General features: G+C 39.0%; 2 protein-coding genes across 6 annotated transcripts in view; one reads left to right on the forward strand and one right to left on the reverse strand.

Annotated features, from left to right (window-relative positions):
* Positions 1-32: 32 nt before the first annotated feature.
* LOC308412123 (uncharacterized protein) lies at positions 33-11,582 on the reverse strand. The gene is made up of 6 exons (XM_080906239.1): positions 11,489-11,582; positions 5,740-6,090; positions 4,464-4,677; positions 3,024-3,088; positions 2,312-2,422; positions 33-1,051 (listed from the first exon to the last, which is right to left on the reverse strand). The coding sequence occupies exons 1-6, from the start codon at positions 11,535-11,537 to the stop codon at positions 387-389; spliced, it is 1,455 nt and encodes a 484-aa protein (XP_080762365.1). The 5' UTR covers positions 11,538-11,582; the 3' UTR covers positions 33-386.
* The window catches only part of LOC308412130 (butyrophilin subfamily 2 member A2-like), a 20,603-nt gene continuing 3,697 nt past the window's right edge, over positions 9,503-26,408 (forward strand). Inside the window, exons 1-4 of one of the 5 annotated variants that reach the window (XM_080906253.1) lie at positions 9,503-9,638; positions 13,547-23,910; positions 24,798-24,897; positions 25,791-26,132. In XM_080906253.1, coding sequence (XP_080762379.1) covers positions 24,807-24,897; positions 25,791-26,132 — 433 coding nt within the window. In that variant the 5' untranslated portion in view covers positions 9,503-9,638; positions 13,547-23,910; positions 24,798-24,806. Of the gene's footprint in view, positions 9,639-13,546; positions 24,898-25,790; positions 26,133-26,408 lie in introns of all 5 variants that reach the window. The other 4 variants (XM_080906250.1, XM_080906252.1, XM_080906251.1 and 1 more) reach the window with 4 other exon arrangements.

Here is a 26,408-nt window from a genome sequence, read left to right on the forward strand (position 1 = left end):
CATTCAAATAGTCTATGTTTAATGCTCATTAGCTTAAAACCCAAGACTTCATTTTCAGCTCTTACCTTTTAAATATCTGTTGGTGTAAAAAAAATAACCATCCATAAACAAAAATACAAAGAGCAAATAGGAATTAAAACAGTCGGTTCATGAATGTCTGTCTATGTGTTATCCATCAGCATTCTAGCCATGCTTTACATGGATTTTTCCCCATAGCACAACCAAATGCAAATCTTATAAAAGAACTATAAGGCCAAAGTAATTTCAAAGTTGATATCTTCTAGTTTCTGAAGCCAAGCTTGTAAAACATCTGGCTAAGATGCAGTCATTAGTAGATGTTAACTGAAAGTTTTCCAGTTTTTGTTCTCCTTTTGTGAATTGGCAGCTCATGACTCTTCAGTTAAATCTTCCAGTACATAAAAGCGGTTATTACTGCAAGCTAAATGAGAACCTCCTGAATAACTTCTATGCAGTGGTGAGAATGCATCTTGATCTAGCAGGGCTTCAGCTTCACTCTTTGAGCTGCTAATGTGGTCCAGCATTTTCTCTGCATTGCTGGTTAAAGACAAGCTAGGTAACGCTAAAGACATAATAGCAGGACTACTTCTGTTGCGATGTTTTCTTTGGATTGGTTGGCCCGGTCCTGGATTGCTGTTTTGCCTCTTGACTCCTAAATGTGAACCTTTGTGGTGTAAGCTGCCAGATTTTGGAGGGTAAGTTTTGGTTGAAGCTGTGGATTTTGGATTATAGTCATCAGCACAGTAACTAGCGTTGGAGTCAAGGTCAGAATAATGATTGAAAGGTTTTTTGGGGATGTCTGGTTTGGACGTGAAAAGGCCCCAAATTGGTTGGTCATGCTGGGTAGCAACAGCACGAGACGGCTGATCATTTCTTTTTAGCTGGCGAATGATCTCTTCTTTCTCCTGAAGCTCTGACTTGAGTCCAGCCAATCTTTCTTTTAGCTGCTCAGTTAAACTGTTTAACATATTTTCAGTGCTGCTATTCTTTCTTTGGTCTGATGACTTCCTGTGAAGACGCTTCTTTTTTTGGGCTGTGTAGACAGAAAAAAAAATGTGTCATTAATAATGTGACATTAATTTACGGATTAACAAGAAGGGAAAGTAAAAGCAACCCAAACTATTTTTGTAAAAGAAGACATAATTTTAAAGTGACTTTAGCTGTGAAGCAACAAAATGAAGATTTTTCCCACCAAACATTTGAATCTGAAGGTAATAAAAACATTAAAACACTTATAGGCAACTTTTCACAAGCTTGTCGCCCGTCCTTAACTTCACTGCATAGTTGTACTTTCTTTTTTTTGATTGGTGACAGATACAGGACCACCAACAAGGGAGGCACTGGGCACCCACCAAAATTTGCTGGCCCCCCAAGTGACCCCCAGCACCAAGAACACAAGTGAACACAAGAGAGGGCAAGACACCCTACAATGAGTTGAAACATTAACTTGTTATTTATTCCTGCCTATATCATTTTTGTCACTTTAGATGTCCCTCACTGTTCTGTCTTTGGTGTGCCACCCCCATATTTTTTTGGCCCCCATATGAAAGATTTCTAGAGGTGTCCCTGAATAGACATGAAACAAGTAGAGGTACTAAATAAATATATTTTGGTGATTATGGAGAAGTAAATGTTATGGACTGGTACTTGTATATCACCTTTCAACTCAGTTGAGCAGACATCTAAGTCTCATTCACCCAATCACGTGTTCATGCAGCGCTTAAGTACTTTATAGCATTTACATGAATGCACTGGGGTCAAAATGGGGTTCAGTATCTGAACACGGATACCTCAGCGCGTAGTCAGTCAGACAAATCCACCAGGCTTACGATTGGCAGATGACTCGCTCTAACACCTGAGCCACAGCTGCCACTATGTGTGCCCCTTTGGCCATTAAGAGCACTGCAACTATATTTCTAGCTTTTGTTTTATAATATGTGACATTAATAGACTTTCACAAGTCTTACAGGACATTGTTTTTTTTTTTTTCTTTTGAAGAGTGGGTTGATGTTTTTGATAGCACTAAAAGCAAAGCTGTTGCTATTGTTTTTTCTACTGAAACAAGCTGTCTTTAAGTACGAGTAAGTACTCAGCAACAGCACTTTGAGGTCTGTGGTCTCTTTGAGCATGTGGTTCTTGTTTGAGAGGTGCATGTCTGCCATCCTGTGGCAGTTGGACGACACTACAGACGTGAACCTTTTCAAGGCAGAGAAAACACTTAGATGCTCACCACTTCGCTCATGTCCTCACTTTTTAGCTGTATCATCTTTGTTAAATGAAGACAGTGACTTACTTGATTTATTGTGTTCCTTATATATCAGTAGAGCTAATATAGCTGAAAACAAGACAGAAGCCAGCCCTCCAGCAGCAAAGGCAGCGGTGCAAATGTCGGAGCTGCAGGTGGCTGAAATAACACCATGCATGATGTTAACATCTGATCACATTATCTGCTAAATCACAAACATGATGTCTGCAACATAGAACTGGTTTTCCAATATCTAGGAACTATGGCAAACTAAGCAGCTTCCTTTCTTAAGAAGTGTTGCATAATCACATAAATGGCTCCATGTATACAAAATAAAACACACTTATGTTTTTATTTTATTACAACAAGATGTTTCCCGAGCTAATTATCGGAAGACTTTGCAGACTATACCTGAAAACAATTGAATCACCTTCGACTTCCTACAACTCAGATGTGATATAATGCAAGAAAACTGTTTATTTAATGAACAGATTAATCAAAATGCATATGATTGGATTTGAGGTTGGATATGTGTGGTGGTAGTTCTTTTTTTATTTGTTTTAGTTAAAAAGGGACAATGTATTATATAAAAATGATTGTTGTCATTTGATGCACTGTTCCAGAGTTTAACACTAATTTGCATCTGCAGTTCCTGAGCAGATTGGAGTTTTTAAAAGTAAGTGAACTTCCTACAACAGGCTGCATTTCTCTTATTCTGTTAGCCAGCAGGTACATGTGTGATGTTGAAGTCCCCGTGTACCTGATATGAGGATCTTTGTCTCTCTGGTCTGGTTGATCTCTGGCTGGTGAACCCTGCAGGTGATGCTGTGAGAACAAATATGGCACATGCAAGTTGGTTAGTTTTAGAGTAAATTAGTAACATTTTATGTGGACAAAGGTGTTTTGTTTTCAAAAGATTTTTAACATTAAGTGCCCTTTGTCACCGATTCTGTTTAGAATTTTTATGGACAGAATTTCTAAGCGTAGCCAAGCGGTGGAAGGCTTTCACAGAGAATCTCATGTCTGCTTTATACAGATGATGTGGTTCTGTTGGCATCATCGGGTAATGGCCTCCAGCTCGCACTGGAACGGTTCGCAGCCAAGTGTGAAGCGGTGGAAATGAGAATCAGCTGGAAAAGGGAGGAGTGCCCACTCAGGGACGAGTTCCTGCACCATGAGTGATTGCAGTGATGCAGACGCCATACTGGTCCGTCATGATGAAGGGAGAGATGAGTGTCAAAGTGAAGCGCTCTGTTAGCCGATCAATCTACCTCCCTACCCTCAATTATGGTCATGAGCTGTGGGTAGTGACTGAAAAAACAAGATCGCAGATAGAAGCGGCAGAATTGGGCTTCCTCCGAAGAGTGACTGGCCTCTCCCTTAGAGAGTCGGGCCATTCGGGAGGGGCTCAGAGTAGAGCCGCTGCTCCTCCACATCTAAAAGAGCCAGTTGAGGTGGTTCAGGCATCTGACAGTGTCAAATGCCTGAACCACCCGGGCCTCCTCCCAGTGGAACACTCAGCTGCTTGGGAATGCCTTGGTGTTGCTCCGGGCAAACTGGAGGTGGCTAGGGAGAGACAGGTCTTGGCTTCTCTGCTTAGACTTCCAGCCCCGGATAATTGGAAGAAGATAAATGGATGGATAGATGTTTTTTAAGAAATTAAATATAATGATGAGTTGGGAAAAAAACTGGCTGCTTGTGTCTGATTTACTTACCAAACATGGTATATCACTGGTTAAATCTTTTAAGAAAACAGGATCAATTTAATAGAACCAAATTTAAATGTTGTTTTTGGGTGCTCCCTTTAAGGGTGACTGCAGCAAGTCATCCATGCACATCTCACCCTCTGCCCTCACTCTTTTCTTCACATCTCTTGTGTCTATTGCTTTGGACGTTTAAGACTTCACAGAGAGAAATACGTTCATACACAAGAGTTTTACCTTTAAAGAAATTCCAAATGCCAATGACCAGTCAAAATAAGGTCATAAGATTTAAAACTATTCCTGTTCACATTGCACTAATGATGTCTTAACTCAACAACAAGTCTGTTTCATGATACATGATGTACTGCATTGCAACCTCTCGCATATGAGAGAGCAACTTCTGATGTGTCTGAGGCATAAGGAAACCATTTTGTTTATGTTACATAAAATAAATTATCAGTGAGTTTTGAAAGACGGAGCAATGATGTCAGTTGAACCTGCTGTTTCCTTCCTGCAGAGTAACTCTTTGTTTGATGATGAAACGTCCGCTGGCATCTCGATCTCTTTCTGAACCTTGAGCAGGGATGTCATTTCCTTGGTGATCCAGAAATGTTACCTGAGGCTCTGTTGGCCAGAAGTTCACCTCACACTGCACAGTCACCCCACATCTTTCAACCGAAACCACTGAGAGCTTTGGCTCCGAGACTGCACCTGTAAACAAAAATAATCTAATCAGGTGTGCCAACTGAATCTTTCATCTGTCATCACTTCCTGAATAACCAGCTTCATGACTAGTTTTATGTGCATAATTCAAGCCATCGTCTTAATTAAGCTTCAGGCAACCAACTATACCAAATGTAGTTCACTGCGAGTAGCTAAAGATAACCAAGTTATCAAAAGGTAAATAGGTAAAGATTAAAATCTTTCTTAATAAAATTAAACACTATAAAAAGTCTTCTTTAGAAGCTTCATTAGAGGGAAAAATCGACCAATTAATCACATAAACTTGGTAAACAACTTCAAAGAGACATGATTTTTAGAATAACTACATGGGGAAAAATAGTGTACACAGTTTACTCTGTACGCAATTTAAAGTACTGGAGAGAGCACATAATGACAACATAATGAGGACAAAACCAGTTGAACCTGAGACACTCTGACGCACATGTGTGCACAGACTGAACTCTCAGCCTTTGTTGACACAGTACTTCACACAAGCTTAGAAGTGTCAGTTACTTCTTGTCCATTCACAAGCTTCATTTCATACTCACAGTAAACACAGGTTCTAGATTTACCCACAAAGTGTAATGGAGCTGCTAAAAAATGTTTTCTATCATGAAATTACTATTGAAGTATTAACAACTAGCTGTTTTTTGGGGGGTTTTTGTCATTTTTATGGGCCAAAAATTGCTTAGCACTGTTGCCTCACAGAAGCCAGCTGTACTGCAAAAATGTCTATCTAACCATGTGTTACAATCTTACAATCAGCCAAAAAGTCTTTTTGATGCTGTTTTGAGAGGCGAATACTATGAAAATTACACTCAAGCAAGTGTGTTATCCTCTTTCATCATTTAGACGTGACTTGGCTTAATCCATCAAAATGCCGTCGCTGGGTCTATTTGGACACTGAATCTGAATAATTCACAGAAATGTATAAAAGGAGTCATTCACATTACTTGGTTCGTTCAGCCTACGATTTGATAAACTAGACAAGGTTCGAGGCCTGTGCAGCATTCCTAGCTTTGGTTATTAAGTGAACTTGAGAGGACGTACCAACAACAAGCTCCACTACTGTGACCTCCCGAGGAGCATTCTTCCAGAGCTTGAGGCATTTGTACTTCCCTGCATCAGACATTTTCACATTGGAGATCCTTAATGAGATGTTTCCATCTTTCAGTTCTTTCATGATCAAGCTTGTCCTGTACTCAAAGATTGGATTCTTTATCTCGTAGGTCTCACAGCCATCCCGATACAGGAAGACCACGTCTGGGTTCAGACCTTCTTTGGACCACTCAACAGTCGGAAAGTCAGTGCTGTCAGAGATCCTGAAGTTGCATGGTAGAATAACATCTCCACCAGCAAATGCTAGAACCTGCCTCTGTTTACCATGTGCAGCATGTTCACCTAGGAAAAAAATACATAAATATATGAATAAATGTATTTATTTTATACTGCATTTTATACTACTTATCTCTGGGTGAGGGACGAGCAGTCTAAACAGACCTGCCCAGACCTCCTTCTCCATGGCATTCCCAAACCAACTTAATAATGTAATTACTCCAGTTATTTTCAGGTGTGTCCTCAGCAATTCTCATACCCGAATCCACCCAAAACACCCCACCTAGGAGTCATCCAGTCATAATTACTTCAAACGGCTTCTATGAAGGAGAAGCAGTTCTACTCTGACTCTGAAGGCCTGAATTTGTCACAGTCCCGGGTCGGTGACCCAGTGTTTTTGGTTTTTGTACTTTTACTTTTGATACTATTATGAATTATGACTGTTTTGTGTTTTGGTTTCCCAGTGTTTATTCTGTGCTCCCTCTGTTTTGTGTCACCCCTGCCTGTGTATCCCCTCTAGTGTAGTCAGGTCTCTAAGCCTGTGTCTTTGCATGTGTGTGTGTTTCCTGTTTTACTTTGAAGGTCCGTGTCTGATCGCAGTGTGTTCAGTTATCACCTGTCCCGCCATGTCAGACTACTCCCAGCTGTGCCCTCCTTCTGTGTCTCAGTCCCTTGTTATCCCTCTGTGTATTTAAGCCTTGTGTCTGCCTGTTAGTTGCTGGTTCATCTGCGTTATCTCCCTACAGCATGTTATGGTTTTCTCTCTGTGTCTTCCTGCATCTCTGTTTCTGGCTTCAGGTTTGTTTTATGCTTAGTCTTCCCAGTTTAGGTTTTCTCAGTTCTGTTTTTTCGCCACCGTCGCCTTTTTGTATTTTCAATCGCCACAAATAAAGCTACCTCACATCAGCAGTGCCTGCATCTTGGGTCCTTTACTAATTCTACACGGCTCGCCCCACCGGCCTTGACAGAATTCTTCTTCTTTCAGTCACTATATTTATAACTTGGGCTTGTTTTCATTTATTTCAGTTATGCAGTTAACAATCAGACAAATAATAAAACAAAGACATGATTGTTTTTTTTTAAAGCTGCACTGGATAGCACTACTATTCCACTGACTCCTATAGGATGGTATTGCATTTACTTGTAATAATGAGACCTTGGACCTTATTTGTGCAACCTTAAAGGAATTGAACTTTTTATTTTGCCATACTTTTCAGTTTTTTATACTAGTCAGTTTCCTACTTGTGACCAGATTGAGATATAGCATTTGCATTTGCCAATTGCTGTTTGGCTCTTTAAATTATTCAGTGGCTTGCATTTGCTTTCTTGCGCAAGAACAATTGTTTGCTTACGCAATCTTGTGTTTTTCCTTCCTTGATATGGCAGCAGATATCATGTCATCATGATTGTCTCATCAGGCTGCACAAACGTGAGATGATTTGCAGCCACCGACTGTAAAAACTATAAAATAAAGAAGGGCTGAGTGACTTTCTTTGAGCAACACTGTATCACTCACAAATGGCAGTGCATAACCAGATAAGATAAAAGAGATGGTTAATTAATAATGATCGAGGAATTACAAACAACTGTAAAACCAAAGACAAACTCTACCACCTCACGTGGCAGATAGAGAGCGCTTCCTCATACTTTCAAAATCAAGCAGCATAAACAAAAGTTAAAAAAAAAAAAAGTCCACTGCGTCAGACTGACAACTTCATAGTTTTATGCTGCGATAATTTAGTGCAACAATGCATGTAGGAGATTAAATAAACAAGATCCTTTTTCACTTGTGACACAACACAGGTAATAAGATAATGATTATTATTAGTAGTGATAGCTAAACAGTAAAGCTATGGGTTTTTGTTTTTTTTTTACCTATGGCGCTCATTCCGACTGTGAGACTGATGGAAACTCCAGAGAAATGCAATGTAATTGTGCACATCTAGGAAATCTTTCGATGAATATGCCTCAAGAAGATTTAAATCATAAAAATCATGCTAACATTTGTGGATGCAAGAAAAATGCTTTAACAATCAAATACATTTATTTTTAAAGAGTGTTCAATTAGCTATACTTCATTAATTTCCAGGACATTAAAAAAATGCAACACTGTACTTATTAACACCACATCACCAGTGGATTAGCTTTCAAATAAAGATCTTACATTTCAGGAGTCCCCAATTTTTTAGATTGTATAGTTGTTTCTGTTAAAGGTTTTTCCATAAACATTCTTTAAAAAAAAGTTCTAAATGTGACCCGATTAATGTTGATTGATGTTGCAAAATTTTCCCATAAATTTCCATTAAGGGTGCTTTGAGTGCTGGATCACTCTTGTGCCTTTGCTTTAACTGCATAAAATCAAAGGCAGCTTGGTCTTTGTGACTGAAACGATACTCAGAGTTAGATACACAAACAACTGCCACAAAAATAGTGCAGTGTGATAAGGCACAATAGCAGCAATCCCTGTAAACATACAACTATTCAGAATATCTGGACAAGGGACAAACATTGTGGTGCTGCACACTTTCGGGTTTCCTGGTTGGGGTTCCTTTGATAAATCATAGGCGCACCAAATATTCCGGGCCACCCATGAGATCCAGAAAATTTGGCTGTTGCCCTTTAATCCAAGTTAGCAAACTAGCACGGACTCTCAAACGACACTAGTAAGGAATAACAGTAGCAGTAGTAAAATATTAAAATATAACAATATTGTAAGCTGCATTATTACAGTGATGATCACATGAAACAGCCGGAGGCATAAAGCAAAATCTCTGCTCCCGGAAAAATATTTGCACCTCTTGCAGAAGAACAATGATTTGTATTGTTGACATAACCTTTTGCATACATCCTACCACAAGGTATAAATGTGAAAACAGGTCTTAAGTTAATCCGACTCATGAGTGGAAACTATGCAATAACTTATCTCATATTCCAACACTGTGAATGCAAGAATGTGTGAGTCATACCTAGGGATGGGCATTGAAAACCGGTTCTTGTTGAGAACCGGTTCCCACTGTTTCAATTCCTTGGAATGGTTTGCCATTTTAACAAACGATTCCCTTATCGATTCCAGTCGCCCTGAATGACGTCACCACGTTGCAGAGCGTCATTTACCTGGCAGGAAACATGGCGGCTCAAACGCTAAAAAGTTTGGTTATACTTTACAAGAACGGATGACAACAGGGCAACTTGCAATACTTGCAAAGTAGATACTTAATTTAAGGAAGGAAACACCACGAATATGCAAAAGCATTTGCTCACAAAACACGTGATAGCCTTAAATGAATGTCGTGTTTTTAATTCTGCTCCGGACTCGTGAATCTCAGCCCAGCAGCAGCGGTAACGTTTGTACGTCCTCTCCCGTTAATGCGGCAGGTAAATAATCAACTAACAGTGCATATTATGTTAGCGCGATCTGCCTTATTACAAACCTGTCATTACTGTGCATTTAGGTGACCATGATGAGAGAGACAGAGTCTGGCTGGCTCAGATGCTGGCAGTTCTTGCTGCAGTCTACCGGTAGCATCTCCTTTCAGGCCAGGATAGACGAATGTCACCGAGCAGAGATTAAGTTTGTGGTCAAAGGCTGCCACAGCAGATGCCCCCGATTTTCGGTAAGTGAATGTGTTTAATTGTAGGCAGGGACATTACTGGATATTCTTGTGTAATTGCTACAGAATAATTTATGTTATACTTTGTTATTGCTACAGAAGAATATTTATTTTATTATTTTACATTTACAATTTTTTTCCTGGGGACCCTGTGACACCCCATTGAAGAGCCGTAGGCTGGATCTCTTAAGATCTCACTGTTGGGTTTGTAAGGCTATGTTACGCCTAAATTTCTATCTTGTTCAAAGAGAAGATATAAAACAAAGTTCTAAGCTAATCGACCTTAGTGTTCTCCTTTTTAAAAAAGAATCAATAAAGAATCGAATCGTTAAACAGAATCGAAAATGGAATCGGAATCGTGAAAATCTTATCAATATCCATCCCTAGTCATATCTCCCTCGTATCACTCTGTGGGCCTGTAATTACTGTTATAATAGCAATAACACGAAGGTGGTTCTGTCAACATACAGTTTATGATGTAATTGCATTCCCATGTAAACATTTTGCACTTATAAAAAGATTTAGGAAAATCCAATTAGAATCGGGGACTTTGTTGGGACACCGAGGCCATCTGAGAGAGATAATCTCTCCAGTGTGTCCTGGGTCTGCCCCGAGGCCTGCTCCTGGTGGGACATGCCTTGAAGACCTCACCCAGGAGGTACTGTCAGTGCGCCCCAGGGCAGCTGTGGCTACAATGTAGCTTGCCATCACCAGTGTGTGAATGTGTGTGTGAATGGGTGGATGACTGAATGTAGTGTGAAGCACTTTGGGGTCCTTAGGGACTAGAAAAGTGCTATACAAATGCAGGCCAGTTTGCTTTTACACTCAGCTGTCTCTTCACCACAACAGACCGGCACAGCATCCGCATCCCTGCAGCCGCAGCACCAATCCGCCTATTGATCTCCCCTTCTCCTGTCACATGTGAACAAGACCCCGAGATACTTAAACTCCTCCAATTGGGGCAGGAACCCGTCCCTGACTCATTCTGAGACCACCCAGTTGAAAGCCTTCCGCCACTTGCTGCACCTAGAAATTCTGTCCATAAACATTATGAGCAGAATAACTTTTATATCACTCCATTTCAGGCTTTTACACTGGCTTTGTGTCAGGTTTAGACTTCAGTTTAAAACCTTGGCTCTTACTTTTATCCTTTATGGCTTTATGGGGTGAGGTCCCCACCCTTATTGTCAAACTACTTCACCACTACTCTCCGACGTGGTTTCTTAGGTCTTTTTTTAGTGATTTCACATGACCACCTGAAAAACTATGGATCCAAAACTTTGGAGCAGCCTGACATATATTCTTGGCCTCCTTCACTCTGCAGGCTGACTAAAGGAGGCAGGAGAACCAGCCTAAAACTCATTTGTTCAGACAGGCTTGTGTGTTGTTTTATGTGTATCTATCTGGACTTTGTAAAGCACTTCTTTTCTTGAAATGTTCTGCATCAGATTTTGCTTTTTTACTAAACAGAATTACTGTCATTACTCTAATATGCTAAGCACAGGAAATGAGTTTTCTGGCTCCATTAAATAGCTTCACTTGTAGTAGACGGTTTGTACAAACAACAGCAAGACTATCATTTTAACAATAACACAACGATCTTCTTGCTGTCATGTTCATGGAATTTAAAGCTGGTAAAACAAGTTTGTCTTATTTGTTATTTAGCCTTAAACTTTGTGTTACTCAAACGTACAAATCATGGACATTTGCCTCTTTGCTCTTCTGTGTAACTTCATTTGTAATCTTTTTTGTCATTACCATTGGGATTACATAAATTTGCAGCTCATTTATATAGCTATAGACACATGTAATATAAGTAATAATAGCAGCTGAAGTAGTATTCCCCTCCTTACCTGTAAAAAATAGCAGCAGCCTGGCACACAGAAAAAGGCGCTGATACATCACCAAGGGGGAAAGGCTGAAGTTTCCCTTTAGTCTCTGAAATGGTGTAAAAGTTCATAGAAAGTGTACACCGGTCTGAAAACAGGACGAGCCCATTAAAGATGGTACGGTAGACAGGACGCACAGAGACACTGCCTGGAGTTCATTCATGAGGTTTCACTATCGGTGTGTGTGTGTGTGTGGTGCGTTCAAGTACACTCCGTGTTTATAGCTACCTAATGTGCTAAACTGTCATTAAAATATAAAATAAAATACAGTGATAAAAGCATTTTGTGCTACCAGTTTCACTGTAGCACAATGGACTAAACTTGCCACTTGATGCCTTGACTTTTTTCTTTCTTTCTTTCCGTTTATGAGTGTGGGAGAACATTTTCTCCCTCCACACAAGGACGTTCCAACCTGAATATATACACGGATGACACAAGTCACATGACAATGCATTGGGAAAATGTATGAAGTGGTTATTTTTGACTGTGAATGCACTTCAGGAAGCCTGAGGCATATTCTTGAAGACTACCTAAAGAAATTACAAGAAACATTGCCTAAGAGCGTTCGGACTTTGTACCCATTTGTGTTTGTACTTTTCAATGTATTAATCGTTGTCGTCAGTGTGTGCAAATTCAACAAATGCCCTACAAACTTTACAAACTACAACTTTTTAATTTTAATAATAATAATAATAATAATAATAATCACAGTTGAAGACATAAAAGTAATACCAAAGACTTACATCAATATACATTATAGATATGAAAAGATACAATGAAATAAATAAACACTTAACACCTGGGTTAAGTGTTCCTGGTGGAGTCATCTGACACTTAAAATCGGGGCAGCGATAAAAGCATTTCCTGAGTAAAAAGTAAAGTCAGGGAAATTAGCTCTGATTCATGGCAGCAGAAAGTACACTGGGATAATCAGGGCAGCAAACAAAGGCACAAATGACCTTGTGCAAAACATTAGCAAACAAGAATGATTTGGGAGCCTTTTTCTTTTTTTCGGATAACAAAACATTTTTGTTACATGAGCCACTGAAACAGAGCTCAATGTCCAATGGTTCATCTATAAAAATACAAACATATCAATTTCCATTTGCACAGTTTATGCAAAAACATAATTGGAAATATATTTTTTTTCCTCAAGCACATTAATACATAACAGTATACAAAAAAATACAATAGCAAGTAAAAAAAGGCTTTAAAGTGCAAGAAAAAAATTAGCTAAAATTATTTCATCTATTGGAAAAGCACTCCTATATGTTAACAAAGTGATGGTGAAATGGCCTGCATTTGTACAGGTTTACTAGTCCCTAAGGACTCCAAAGCGCTTCACACATCCAGTCATCCACACATTCACAAACTGGTGATGGCAAGCTACATTGTGGCCACAGCCACCCTGGGGCGCACTGACAGAGGCGAGGCTGTCGAACACTGGCGCCACCGGGCCCTCTGACCACCACCAGTAGGCAACGGGTGAAGTGTCTTGCCCAAGGACACAACGACCGATACTGTCCAAGCCGGGGCTCGAACCGGCAACCTTCCGATTACAAGGCGAACTCCCAACTCTTGAGCCACGATCTCCCCACAGAGTGTTAACAATGTTAACAAAGAAATGGTTTTTTTTCTCCAAACAAACAAAAAGATACAAACTAGCCCCAACTCTTAATATGAAAGTAAAAAGAAACAGCCTTTTATATATAAGCAAAAGTATCGCAAGCACCATACATCATGGTCTGGTCCCATTTTTTGACTGGTAATGTAAAGAAAAAGAAAGAAATCATGCTTAATATTAAAAACATTCAAAGAACAGGAGACACTGCAGCTGACTGTCAAGCCCCTACTCCGTGCTTCCATCACTGGTGTGAAATTTCAGTTTCTAGTTATTGCTCAGTTAAGGAGTTTCAGTCATTTAAACCGAGCAAGCATTGTCTTGCCTTATGCTTGAAATGTACAGCTTACATTTCCTTTACTTTTCATTTCTTAATAAACTTCTATGTTCATCTTCTTCAGGTAAATTTCTCAGGAGGCTGTGACGGTTATGAAATTCAGCTAACTGTGGAAGTACTGACGAGTGTCTACGCTGAGGATGGTGGGTGCTTTGATGGGGTGAGACACTGGAGTTGATCATCTGGTGGCTACTGAGAGCAGAAGAAGGGTTGGATGTTGGTAAGTGTAGTTGTAAAATATCTGGACTGCTGTACATACGGTGGTTTCTTTGAGATATGTGACCAGGTCCTGGAAAGCTGTTTTGCCTTTTGATGATAAGCTTTGAACCCCTGCTTTTGGGTAAGTCATCAGATTTTGGAGTTTTAAAGCTGGTTGAAACTGAAGATGGGTTTGGATTGTACACACTGGTCAAGCTCTTGTTGTCAGGGCCGTGAGTTAACAGTAGTTTGGAGGGTTTTGAAACGTCTGCTGTGGTTGTGGAATGACATTGGACAGTTGTTCCACTGTTGTAGGAAACAACTTTGCTGTCCTCTAGTTTTTGGGTCTCATCTTCGATAAGAAACCCAGACTGTCTTTTCATCTGTCCAATGCTGCCATTTACCGAGCTGTCTGTGCTGTTAACTCTTGTCGGGTGGAGGAGGCTTTGATTTGATGTCTTTCTGTTCACTGGCTGCTTTACAATAGCTGTGTAAAATAAAATACAAAAAAGCTGAATCATCTTGTGGCAAATAGAATTCAAACTGTATAGCTGGCTATAGGAAAATTATCCAACCTTTCACTTGATTTATGACTTCAGTAAAACAAAACAAAACAAAAACTATGATCACTGTACAGACAAAGGAACTCCAAGAAATACACAGATCAGGCAAAACAATATGATCACCCATTGAATATTGTTTTGGTCCCTTTTTCACTGTCAAAACATCAAGATGTTAGAAAAATGTCTTTCAAGTCGTGGAAGTTGTGAAGTGGACTGGACTGGACTTCTTTGCCCAAACACATGTCACAGACGAACAGATTGGATTGAGCTTCATAAACCATTCATGATCCGTTTTTGCTTTATTACGTTGTGTATTATGTTGCTAAAATGTTCAGGGAACCATTTCCACGAAAGGGGTACATGGTCTGCAAAAACAATTCTTAGGTAGGTGGTACGTATCAAAGTATTACCCACATGGGTAGCAGGAGCAATGATTTTCCAGCAGAACACTATAACAGGATCTGCTGCTTGCCTTTTTCCAAAAGTACATTGTGGTACCAGGTGTTTCCCAAGTGTTTCCCAGTGTATGTATTCATACACCTTTTATCAGAAACAAAATTAACTTTAATTAATTCTTTAATTTGAGCTCCAGTAGCTCGTCTGTTGGATCGGATCGCGCATCCATCAGTGAGCCTTGGCTCAACATGAACTCGTTGGTGCTCTGACTTCGTCATCTAGCCATCACAATTTAGGCCCAAACTAATGCTCAAATGCCTATACCAGTTGTTCCTGCTTCTGACATTAAGTTTGAGGACAAATGTTCACTTGGCTCCCACTTATCCCACCCACTTACTGGTGCCATGTCAGTTATTATTAATGTTATGCCTGATCAGTGTATACTATTGAGTCAGTCTCAAAACTCCTGAGTTTCCACCTTAAAGACTTGCACTTCTGTCTTTGTGTTCTCTATGTAAAGAGCAGCTACATTTTTCTTCATCCTTAAAACAACAACAATAAAAAATAAAACACCAAAACCACTTTGCTGTCATTTCAAAATGTTTCTCAACTGCTCACTGGCAGTCTATATCAATGGCCCTTGCTATGCATTTTTTTGTATAATTCAGAACTGTGACTCACCAAATCTGAAGCATTTTATGCATGAAAGGGCAATGAATCCAGCTGCAACTAAGAAAAGAAGTGCTGTTCCTCCAATGGTGATGGCGATAGTGTGAGGATCAGACTTCATGCAGACACCTGAAATGACATAACATTGTGTTGACATATGAACAGATAATTCTCAGACAGACAGACAGATCTGCCAACAAAACTCAACAGGACTCCAGACAATGTCAAGAATAGAGGCGATATGCAAACTGGCAAGCATGTGGTGCAGAGGCTGTACATAGGTTGTATTGGAGTAAAGATACAATTTGTTATCATGATCTCTAAGTAGCACAGTGACACGGTGGTAAGCACTGTTGCCTCACAGAAAGAATTCAATTTCAGGGCGGGGTCTTTCTGTGGGGAGTTTGCATGTTCTCCCTGCGTTTGCGTGGGTTCTCCACAGGTAATCTGTCTTTCTCCCAGCATCCAAAGACATGCATAAGCGGAAGAGAATGGATGGATGGATCGGTTTCTAAGTATAGATATTTTGGCTAGAACTACATTATCAATCACAGGTGTGTTCTGCGGTGCCGCTGCAGGGAAGGCAGACGCACCTGTGCATTGCAATCAGCCTAGAATCTGTGTAGGGTTGTATGTTTGGGGTTCATCGTTGATGTGTATGACTGGCAGCCAAGCGTGTACAACAAGCGTGACAGAGATAATAAAAGATGCGCAAAGCATGAGGGTACACCCAGATCTGGTGTGGATTTCTTACAGCTTAGAATAAAGACAACAGTGGGTTAGGGTGTCAATCCTGGTGTGAAGTGACATGTGGAAAGCAACAAGAGAGCAAATGGTTAACATAGGGGTCATCTGATAAAACTCCACACACGAAATCCCAATAAAACCTACACATAAACCCTAAATAGATAGCAAATGCATTAAACAAAATGTGAATATGGGTGTTTGAATGCACACGTGAAGATCTGGCATACCTGGTATGAGGATCTTTGTTTCCCTGGTCTGGTTAAACTCTTGTAGATGAACTCTGCAGGTTATACTGTTTGACAAATACACAGTTTATAAATCACATCATATAAGTGAAAATCTAATTTTACAGTTAGTTGGTTAAACATAATCTGCAGTATTGTGCAAAAGTCTTGAGCCAGTCTACGTGCAATAAATCACTGCACTTTTTCCCACCTAAAGAATTCAATGGGGGGAAAGTGCAGTGATTTATTGAAAAGTACAAACACAAATGGGCACACAGTCTGAACTCTCTTAGGCAATGTTTCTTGTCATTTCTTTAGGTAGTCTTCAAGAATACTCATCGGGGTTTCTGAAGGTCACTGAAATTCTCCTTTGGATGTTTATTTTGTGTTGTGTCATGATGATCTCACAGTGTGAATATAGGGGTCCTGGCTCTCAGGAGGCCAGTCCTCAGTAGATAGGGTTACACTGCACGAGAACTACTCCTGACAGTTACTTAATGAGATTAAAGCCAGAGAAACAATGAGTTCTGACGCTGCGTTTTCCTGTTGTCCTATCAGAATATAAAGAGAGAGATTCAAGACTTTTGCACAGTACTGTAATAAAATTAAAAATGCTTATCCAATTATTAATGTCTAAAAAAATATGTATAACCTGCTGGTAGCTCTTTGCAGAGTGACTCTTTGTGTCACAGTGAAACATCCACGGGCATCTTGTTGTCCTTTGGGGTTTTCCCCATAGATGTTCTTTCCATTGTCATCCAGAAATGTTACCTGAGGCTCTGGCAGCCAGCATTTTGCTTCACAATGCAGAGTTATGGCATCACCCTCCGCTGAAATCACTGAAAGCCTTGGCTCAGAAACAGCCACTGTAAAAACAACAAAACCAGAAGGTGTGATCATAAATCTTCCATCCGATGCACCTGTCCTTATTTCTGATAAACCTGTTATTGTTTTTATGTTAAAGTTACATCTATGACGTCAATCCCACACTTTATAACACTCTTGGCTTCTGAAGAAGAATGAAAGACACTAAGTGATACACAGACAATACAAACTGCTTTTACACAATTAAATTACACTATTTATAGACAGTGTCAAATCACAACAGCAGTTGCCTCAGAGCGATTTAAACTGTAAGGTCACGACCCTATGATAATTATATGGAGCTGTGCTTTTTATAAAGTAAACAACTTTTCTAAAGCTCCTTGAAATTGAGCGTTTAAGTAGATGAGTGTCTCCTCCTATAAAAAGACATCCTGAAAGTCTGTTCCTCTGATGAAAGAAAGATTATCTCATGTGAACCAATCCTTAACCATGGCAACTTTTACAGAAGTTTAAATCTTACATTGGACAAATATTATTAATAGTATAATATGCACTTCTGAGCAAGGCCAACTGGCCATATTCCCAGTAAAATAATGAAATAAAGCTGGTGTCATTTGAAAGTTTAGCACACACAATTTACTTTACAGACCCCCCCCCCAAAAAAAAAAAAAAAAATGATGCAGGTATCACCATGGTTTCTGGTTGTGTTAATATTTTTCATTCATTAGGGACAAAAATATATCCAAATTTGTAACAATAACAGAATTTTATCAACTACCCCTGGCAGAGGTTTGGTGATGCAATGGTTGCTTGTTTAAGGTCTAATGACTGTGACTCAACTTCAGGGATTTAATGAAGACACGAATGAAACAAGAATTTCAAGAAATGCAATAGTCTCATTTCCTGTTTTTCATTATTGGCAGTGGCAGCTTGATTTAATGTCCACATTTGGTCTAAATCACATTTAAACAGAGAGACATGAAACCAAATGAGGACACACCGGATATGTTCTTCCGGTCCAGCCCACAGGTGGGCGATTGCTACATGAGCAATGAGGCTAATGATCAACCAGTTCAGCCTGTTATGAAACACCCAACTATTAAAAAGAAAAGAAAAAAAAAAAAGAGTCAAATGTGTACACACACTGAACTCAAAGGACATTCCTGTGGATGAAGCTGTTGTTTGTACTTTAAGCTTCAGAAATGACGCAGAATACAGTCGCGTATTTTTAACCCATAGGATTAAATGTTATGTACACAATGTATTACTTAAAGAGCAAAGTGGAATTGATTCTCGGTGTTTTTCATAACTGCTACTATATTTACAGCCTATACTCGGGATACTTGCCACTAAAGTGTGATATTTAGCTGAAAGTAGTGGCTTGTTCTGTGTTTAAATAATCTCTGTTCTGTTCCTTCCATTTGGAAATCTGTTTAAAGTTTCCTTTTTTGGATCTATTATGTTATGTTTTTATCTTTGAACTCAACTAGAGCAGCTTTGTATATGTCACAGTCAAAATATGGTCTACTCCTCTTTTATTGGTCGTTGGTGCAACTCTTCTGTTCAGCTCCACTGTCTAAAAGAAGCTAGTTTCCCCTGTTTCCTATGCTTTCGTCTGTTGACCTCCATAAACAGAACATTTGAGCAGAAGGAAAGTTTGCTCTAGCAAGATAGTGGCTAACCTTATCAACCAATAAAGCTCGATACTCATCAAGACTCATTTAACTTTGAAGTAGTTTTAGACTGTTGACAACCAAAGGCTGAAATGTGAGAAGTTTTACAAGTGTGTGGATTTATGGACGTATCATTGATTTTTATTCAGTTGCTATACGACCCGAAGAATGGATTCAGATTTTTAGGTATAATTAATAGCTCAATTGTTTATTCAAAAGGAAAATCAAATAGATAGAAGATGAAATGAGATACAGATGAAGAAAAGAAGCAGCTCACAGATACTGTCTATGTTTAAAGCCAAGAGCTCTGTGCTGTTAGGGGTAGGGTCAACTTATATCAATGACCACCATCTAACCTAGCATAAACTTTGTGGAGCATAGTTTATCCTCCTGTAATTCAAAATTGTGCCCCTTCAAGCTCTGACTCTAAAGTAAAACCCAGATCCTGATCGCATGTTAAATGAATTTAGCTGAATTGGACAAGAATCCAACATTTAAGTGGGTGGAGCACACTTAGGCAATTCAATGGTGAACTCTTTGTGTAGAAATGAACATGAGTGGACATACCCACAAACAGCTCCACTGTTGAAACCTTCCTGGCGACATTTTTCTGGAATACGAGGCACTGGTACTTTCCAGTATCAGACACCTGCACATTGGAGATCCGTAATGAGATGTTTCCATCTTTGAGCTTTTTCATGATGAGGCTTGTCCTGTACTCGAAGGCTGGATTCTTCATCTCGTAGGCCTCACAACCATCCCGGTACAAGAAGACAACATTTGGCTTCAAGCCTTCCTTGGACCACTCAACAGTCGGAAAGTCTTCCTTGTCAGAGATATTGAAACTGCACGGTAGAATAACATCTCCACCAGCAAAGGCAAGAACGTGCAGTGGCTGATCCTGAGCAGGGGATCCACCTAGAAAAAAGAAACGAAAAGGAAAAAGAAACACAAAAAGGATAAACAACCATATTAAAATGATAAAAACTAAAGTTATTGAAGTAGGCAATAAACAATGTGAGTAAAACTTTACGCCTCCAGGTGGATTGACTCCTATATGTTATTCTATAGGTGAAGAGAGCACGGAGCTGCAAGGCAAACTCTGCAGTTTACCAGCCTTTTTCAAATCCTGATCAATACTCTGAGTATTGACCAGCAGGATTACAGTTACATTACAGAGACAATCAAGTCTATCCCATATATTTTTAATGCCACATTAAAGCTATAAGGGCATACATCTGTAACAAAAGTACGACATTCAGAAGAGAAAGCCCCTTTTTAAGAGAAAAAAAAATATTCTGACACATTAAACTGTTGTTTTTTTTGTTGTTTCTTTGTTTGTTTTTTGGTGGCATTGTTGATTTATTTTTTCTCTTATCCAGGTTTGGCCATCGTATCTTATTTGAAATGAAAGAAAATTGCCACCCAAAGAGCCCGACAGAAAACAAAGCTGCAAGACTGACAAGGACGTTTTGTTTCTGAGGACTTTGAATGCCACAATCAGCTGCTTGCACTTATTATCTTTTTCACCTGCATAACATTGCAGCAGTACTTTCCTGTGACGCAACAATGACGGCTTAGTCACTCAAATATTCTCTCATCCAATTAATCATGAACTTCTGAATGCACTGCATTTCTGATGGCATTTATTTTTAAATGCATAGTATTTGGTTAATGATACAACTATTGGCACGAGTCCATCTATTGAGGTTTGCACTGGTTGGTTCAGCGTGATTAAGATATTGGCCAGTGATGTTCATGAGGTAAGGTGGGGAAGTCCCCAAACCTGTAAGATGTATACTTTGTACATACATGAAAATGTCCCACACTGTCTCACACATACTCTATGTCCCACACTTTTTCAGGACACAGATAATTGTGACATTTACGTAAGCAAGATGCATAGAAACACACTTTATTTGGTACACCAGTTCAACTGCATGTCAGTGCAAATATCTATTCACACAAATCACATGGCAGCAACTCCTCATTAAGACATGCAGACATAGTTAAGACTGAACATCAGAAACTTTGAACATGGTGCACAGTTCTGCACCAGTTAACAAACCGTACATTTCATTTGATTCAGGCATGCAGTGTGTGCATCTTTAACAATTAAAGAACAATTATGATTAAATGATTGCACATCATTGCTGTTCACAATTATGTTTGTGTTTTTTCCTCTTTCAAGTCCCCCAAATTCCCTCTGCACTAGACTGTGGCATATTTAATTGACATATCTGTTATTTTCTCTTCCTCTCTTATCCATTTATAGATATTATATTCGTATTGATTTGGGGTTACTTTTAAATGCATTATGGTTTTGTTTTTTTAAACTTTGTGAGTAATTACATTAAATAACCATAATTTCAGCACTGGTTAAAAATACTATGACAACAGTGTTTGTAGTAATTATACAGCACGACTACAGAATGTATAATATGAAATCCTGTCTATAATGTTGAAAACTATTATTTTATTCTGAAAATCTCTTAACAACGTCCTGAGATCACTGCAGATTTGAAACTTGACCTAAGGACGCTGAGTTATTATTTTTCAGCTAACTGGTTTGGCATGATTTACACAGGTAACGGCAACAGGTGAAGTTTAAACAAACACTTTCTCGCACTAGTGGAAGACAAACAATCACAGTATTGCTTGGATCCGCGGCACGTGCAATGAAAGGTCATGTTGAGCTTGTGCTGTTAAGTATCCTGTTGACGGCCAGGAATCACTGTTCACCGCTTGGAAAAAGTTAATTTAAAGAAATCCTGAAAAAAAAAAAAAAACTGTTGGCTCCTGTGATCTTTATCTGATAACAGCGATGCATGACGAGGGCGTTTTGCAGTTAACCGACCTTTTAAATTTTCCTTTCAGTAAAATCCCTAACGTTCTTTGGCACTTCTGATTTAGGGGAGACCGGGATAGTTGTAACGTGGGTCAGTTGTAACACTTCCAATTTCTCCAATCAGGGCTAAGTTTCAAATGATGTGACTCATCCTGTGCATGCCCAATTCAGTTCTGCTATCACATGTGAAAAATCAGCACATTTTGTCAAACACAGACAATTTAACATGAAAAAAAGTAATTTGTATGACAAAAAGTACGTTTTTCTACTTAATTTCAACTTCTAATAGCATTATCTGCTTTGCAGTTAAACTCATCAAACTTAAATTATGTTATTTGTATGTCTATGGGGATATATTCTGTGTAGGTCTTTAGTGCTAATGTTTTAGCTGTTGGCTGTAATGTTAGCTAGTTCATGGCTATAGGAGTCTGGGTCAGTTGTAACAGCAACAGTCTGGGTTAGTTGTAACAATAATGCAGATGTTACAACTTTGCAAACCACACCAAGGTAAGCCAGGATAAAAAGTAATGGAATTGCGATGCTGGTGAACAACTACATTTTTTCAGCTTCATTGTTATGTTCAAAATTAGTGCAAGAGTTGTAGGTTATAATGCCCACTGAGCCAATGAGGCCAAACTCAAGGAAGACCAACCAAAATTAATGAAATATTCAGTTGCAGAAAATTACATAATTTGTCTTTTTGGGGGGTTGGAATATGTTCAAAAGCTGGATTTCTGCATTCTGTCACACACACACACTGCTACATAAATGGCTCTAAGTGCATTCATGTGTTGAATAAACAAAGATTACACGTTAATGTTTTGTTAGTACCCTTATTTCATTGTGTTACATTTCACCCCAGGATATGTTACAACTAACCCAGACTATGGGGTTAATTGTAACATTTCACTCTTCGTGTTTGAGACCATACCATGCAATGGGTAATTGTGCTGCAGAGAAAATAGCTGCACTATTTAATAGCAGAGACATGTAAATACTTTGCATTACATTTTGAATCCACTACCTTAAACGAGCTCCAATTTACAGACAGAAATGTCAAAAATGTTACAACTATCCCAGGTCTCCCCTACTTTAGTCTTTGACTGAACGTGAATTAAATCGTTGCACTAAACAAAATCAGCATAACCCAGCTCTCTTTCTTACCCATATAGGATGACAGCAGACTGGCAACCACGAAAAGACGACGATACATCCCTAAAGGACAAAAGACTTTCCCCCTCAATTACTGAAGAACCAAATTAAATGTTTCGGAAGTTATCATTCTCTCTGCAGACACGAGAAGCCTTTCAGATCAGTGTGATCATACACACTGACTGACACTCACAACCTCAGACTTTTGATCTTGGTTTGGCTGTGGGCGGTGCAGCAGTTACGCTGTTTCTCACCTGCTGACACACTGACGCTTCAACACCAACAAAAAAAAAAAGAAGAAAAAAGGTGGTGCTCCTGACCTCTCCAGGGGTCGCCATCTGGTGTTAAAAATGAAACATTACACTCGATTTACACAGTAAACGGGCTGGTGGTGCTTCATCGACGTGTCAACTTTCCAGCTCTATAGTTTGATTCGTGGAGTCTGCCATAGTATATAGTTTACTTATCTTTGTCGAAGCCCTGTGTATTACTTTAGTTATTATTAGGTCTGAGGCAGCTTCAGGCTGAATTACAGAGCAGGTAAAGCACGTCGTTTTTGCAAAACCTCAATGCAATTTTGCACTGATAACGAGGCTTTGTAGGGTGTTTCTGTTCTTATAGAGAGACTGTACGAGTCCAGTTTCACGTTTATGTACAAAAACGTGTTGATCTAACCCAAATAAAATATATTTTTAAAAGAACGTTATTAAATCGATTTATTTTACAGCCTTCAAACAAATTTGTCAAAATATGAAAATGATGAAATCAAAGACCACAGTGTGTGTGTGTGTGTGTGTGTGTGTGTGTGTGTGTGTGTGTGTGTGTGTGTGTGAGAGAGAGAGAGAGAGAGAGAGAGAGAGAGAGAGAGCGTTATAGAGAAAAGTGACACCAGAAATGCCATATCAGTGAAAGCTCACGGTAACGCTGAGACACGAGGTTTTATATATATGTTGCTATATATTTACATATACATGGCATCTGCAAACAACGTTTAGCTTAAAAACACTGAGCTATATTATCGTCGTCACGATTTCCTCGTTTTAGACAGGAAGCTCACGCGGCTGATCGCACGTGACAGTGTAAACAAACAACAGCTCTTGCGCAGCAAGTCGTAGACTTTTGTTCTCTTTGAGGTAAGAATTCCTCTTAAATACTTTTGATTATTCTCATCAGAACTGTTATAGAAGTAAAACACCTTACAGTGTCGATGTAAAGGTTTTAACGTTTATGTGCAATTATATAAATATATCGTAACAAATAATACAAAGAAGAAACAGACAACAATACAGTGAAAGTGAACGTGGTATCCGTAACTTTCAGATAGGGTCCAACAACAAAAGAGGCATCAATGCCTTATAAAAGATGAATGCAAGTAAACAAGGACACAATAGCAGTAAGTCGCAATTCCCAAAAGGTCGATTCTGTCATCCCGCTGTAGCGTTTTCAGTGGGAGAAACATTTCGTTACCTATCCAAGTACAGTCGATTTAAATGTTAGAGTTTTCTCAGCTGACGAAAGGGGTCACAGCAGTTCGGGGGATTTTAAAACCGTCCAACATCGTTTATATGTCTTTGTCGTTTTCTGGCTTTGAGATTAAAACAATAGAATAGAATAGAATAGAATAGAATAGCTTTTTTCGCATTATATGACATGATAAAATCACAGTTAAGTATCTCTTGTGAGTATAAATTTTTGATTTAACTTTGATACTTAATGTCATTTAACACAAAAGCAAGAAGCTTATGACTACAGCGACAAAACTAAGTCCGGAGTCAATGCAGAAACTTAACAATCGGTTTATATGAAAAGATCTGGAAGGGGGAGTTCATTGTTTTGAAAGCAAATATAAAAAACGAATTAAAAACGACCAGAAGAGGGAGAAAAAACAGTCAATGATGAAGAAAAGAGGACAAAACAAACAGAAAATGCCTTTTCTCTTGGAGCAAAATCGTACAATTAGCATGATTTATTTCGATTGTCTTTAATCTCGTTAATTTTACAACTTTTCTTTTTCTTTAAGATTTCCAAGATGCATCTGTGGAGATATAAGTTATCGTTGAGAGGCTACAGAGCCATGATTTTACAGCACATGATTTTCTGCCTTCTCCTGATACACAGAGGTGAGTTCATAGTTTTATCAGCATGGTGTCACTTCACATTGCACACGCTGCCTCTTAACTGCGTGCAAAACATTTGTGGTTGAGATCAGTAACTTCCTCCTCCAGAATCAAAGAGCCAACCCACAAAGCCTTTCACAATACAACCCCTATCAAGCATTTCTTTGTGTAGTCTTTTGTGTTTTGAATACTCTTTTCTACTGAACGCTCATTTGATGTCGCCATTGGATTATTAGACATTTTTACTGCATAATTGCATTATATGTTTTGTTATGCAACCTTTTGTGTTTCTCCTTCTTAAACCAAAAAACAGAAGCAAAGGCCACATTTTTGGTTGCCTGAACAGGTCATGATTGTTGTCATATATTATATTATATTATATTATATTATATTATATTATATTATATTATATTATATTATATTATATTATATTATATCGTAGTTTGTTTGTTTTTTATTATATCCTGGGGTCAGATGCCTTCTGTGTAAACGACTGTCATGTGGTTTGACAGCAGTTTACAGTACAGTTTGTACATTTTTTTCATTTTCTTCTCTGAGCTCAACGTCACCAAGGTTAAGTGCTTGGTAAGTTAAGATAAGATAAACCTTTATTAGTCCCACACATGGGAAATATTTGGGTCATGTAAGAAAGTACAAGTTTAAGACGTGAAAAAACCCCCACAATAGGTTAGATTATTATTATTATTATTATTATTATTATTATTAGTAGTAGTAGTAGTAGTAGTAGTAGTAGTAGAAGTAGTATTTCCAGTTTGGTCTAATTTTATACAGTATAAATGTCAACTTGTTTGTAAACTGTAAGAGGTTTGACAGTAACTGTGACTTACACTGTCAGGAATGCTCACTTTACTCCGCTGTTTCCATTTCCTCCTCAGGGCGGCCTCTCATTGTCGTTCCATTGCGAGCAGTCGTGGCCACAGTTGGGGAAGAGGTTGTTTTGCCGTGCCACGTTAAACCAGAAATGAATGCTAATGGGATGAGACTGGAGTGGGCGAGACCTGACCTAACACCCGGGTTTGTTTACGAGTGGGCAGACGAAAAAGAACACGTGGTGAACAAACAGCCGTCGTACAGAGGAAGGACATCAGTGGTTAAGGAAAAACTGGAACATGGAGACATTTCACTGAAAATCTCAAACGTGACCATCTCTGATGAGGGAATATACAGATGTCTTGTGCCACAAGTGGGACAAGAGGCCTTCATTAAACTCATTGTTGGTAAGTAAATGCACGTTATATTATTTTTTTATGTCCTTTCTTTATGTATTAATGTGTTTTAAAGTACTTTGAGTGCTCAATTTGAGTTTAAAAATCTCATGTAACTGAAAGAAAAGAATGGAGACACTGGCTTCTTGTTCTCATGGAAACATTACATCTACTCATTACAACTACTTCAGATCAAGTTATCCTTTAGTGTCATGGGACTGGATCCCTGCATGGAGTAGAAGGATTTTTCAACCTTGAGGGAAGAAAGCTTGGGATCCTCTTGTTAAT

The sequence above is a fragment of the Rhamphochromis sp. 'chilingali' genome, assembly GCF_963969265.1.
Source record: "Rhamphochromis sp. 'chilingali' genome assembly, chromosome: 1".
NCBI lineage: Eukaryota > Metazoa > Chordata > Actinopteri > Cichliformes > Cichlidae > Rhamphochromis > Rhamphochromis sp. 'chilingali'.

Excerpts from the sequence above, each read along its gene's own strand:
- LOC308412123 (XM_080906239.1), bottom strand. The coding sequence starts at position 11,537 with ATGTATCAGCGCCTTTTTCTGTGTGCCAGGCTGCTGCTATTTTTTACA. Across the intron at positions 4,678-5,739 it reads AGTAGTGGAGCTTGTTGTTG|GTGCAGTCTCGGAGCCAAAG; the intron begins GTACGTCCTCTC and ends TTTTGTTTACAG. Across the intron at positions 2,423-3,023 it reads GACAAAGATCCTCATATCAG|CCACCTGCAGCTCCGACATT; the intron begins GTACACGGGGAC and ends GTGTTATTTCAG.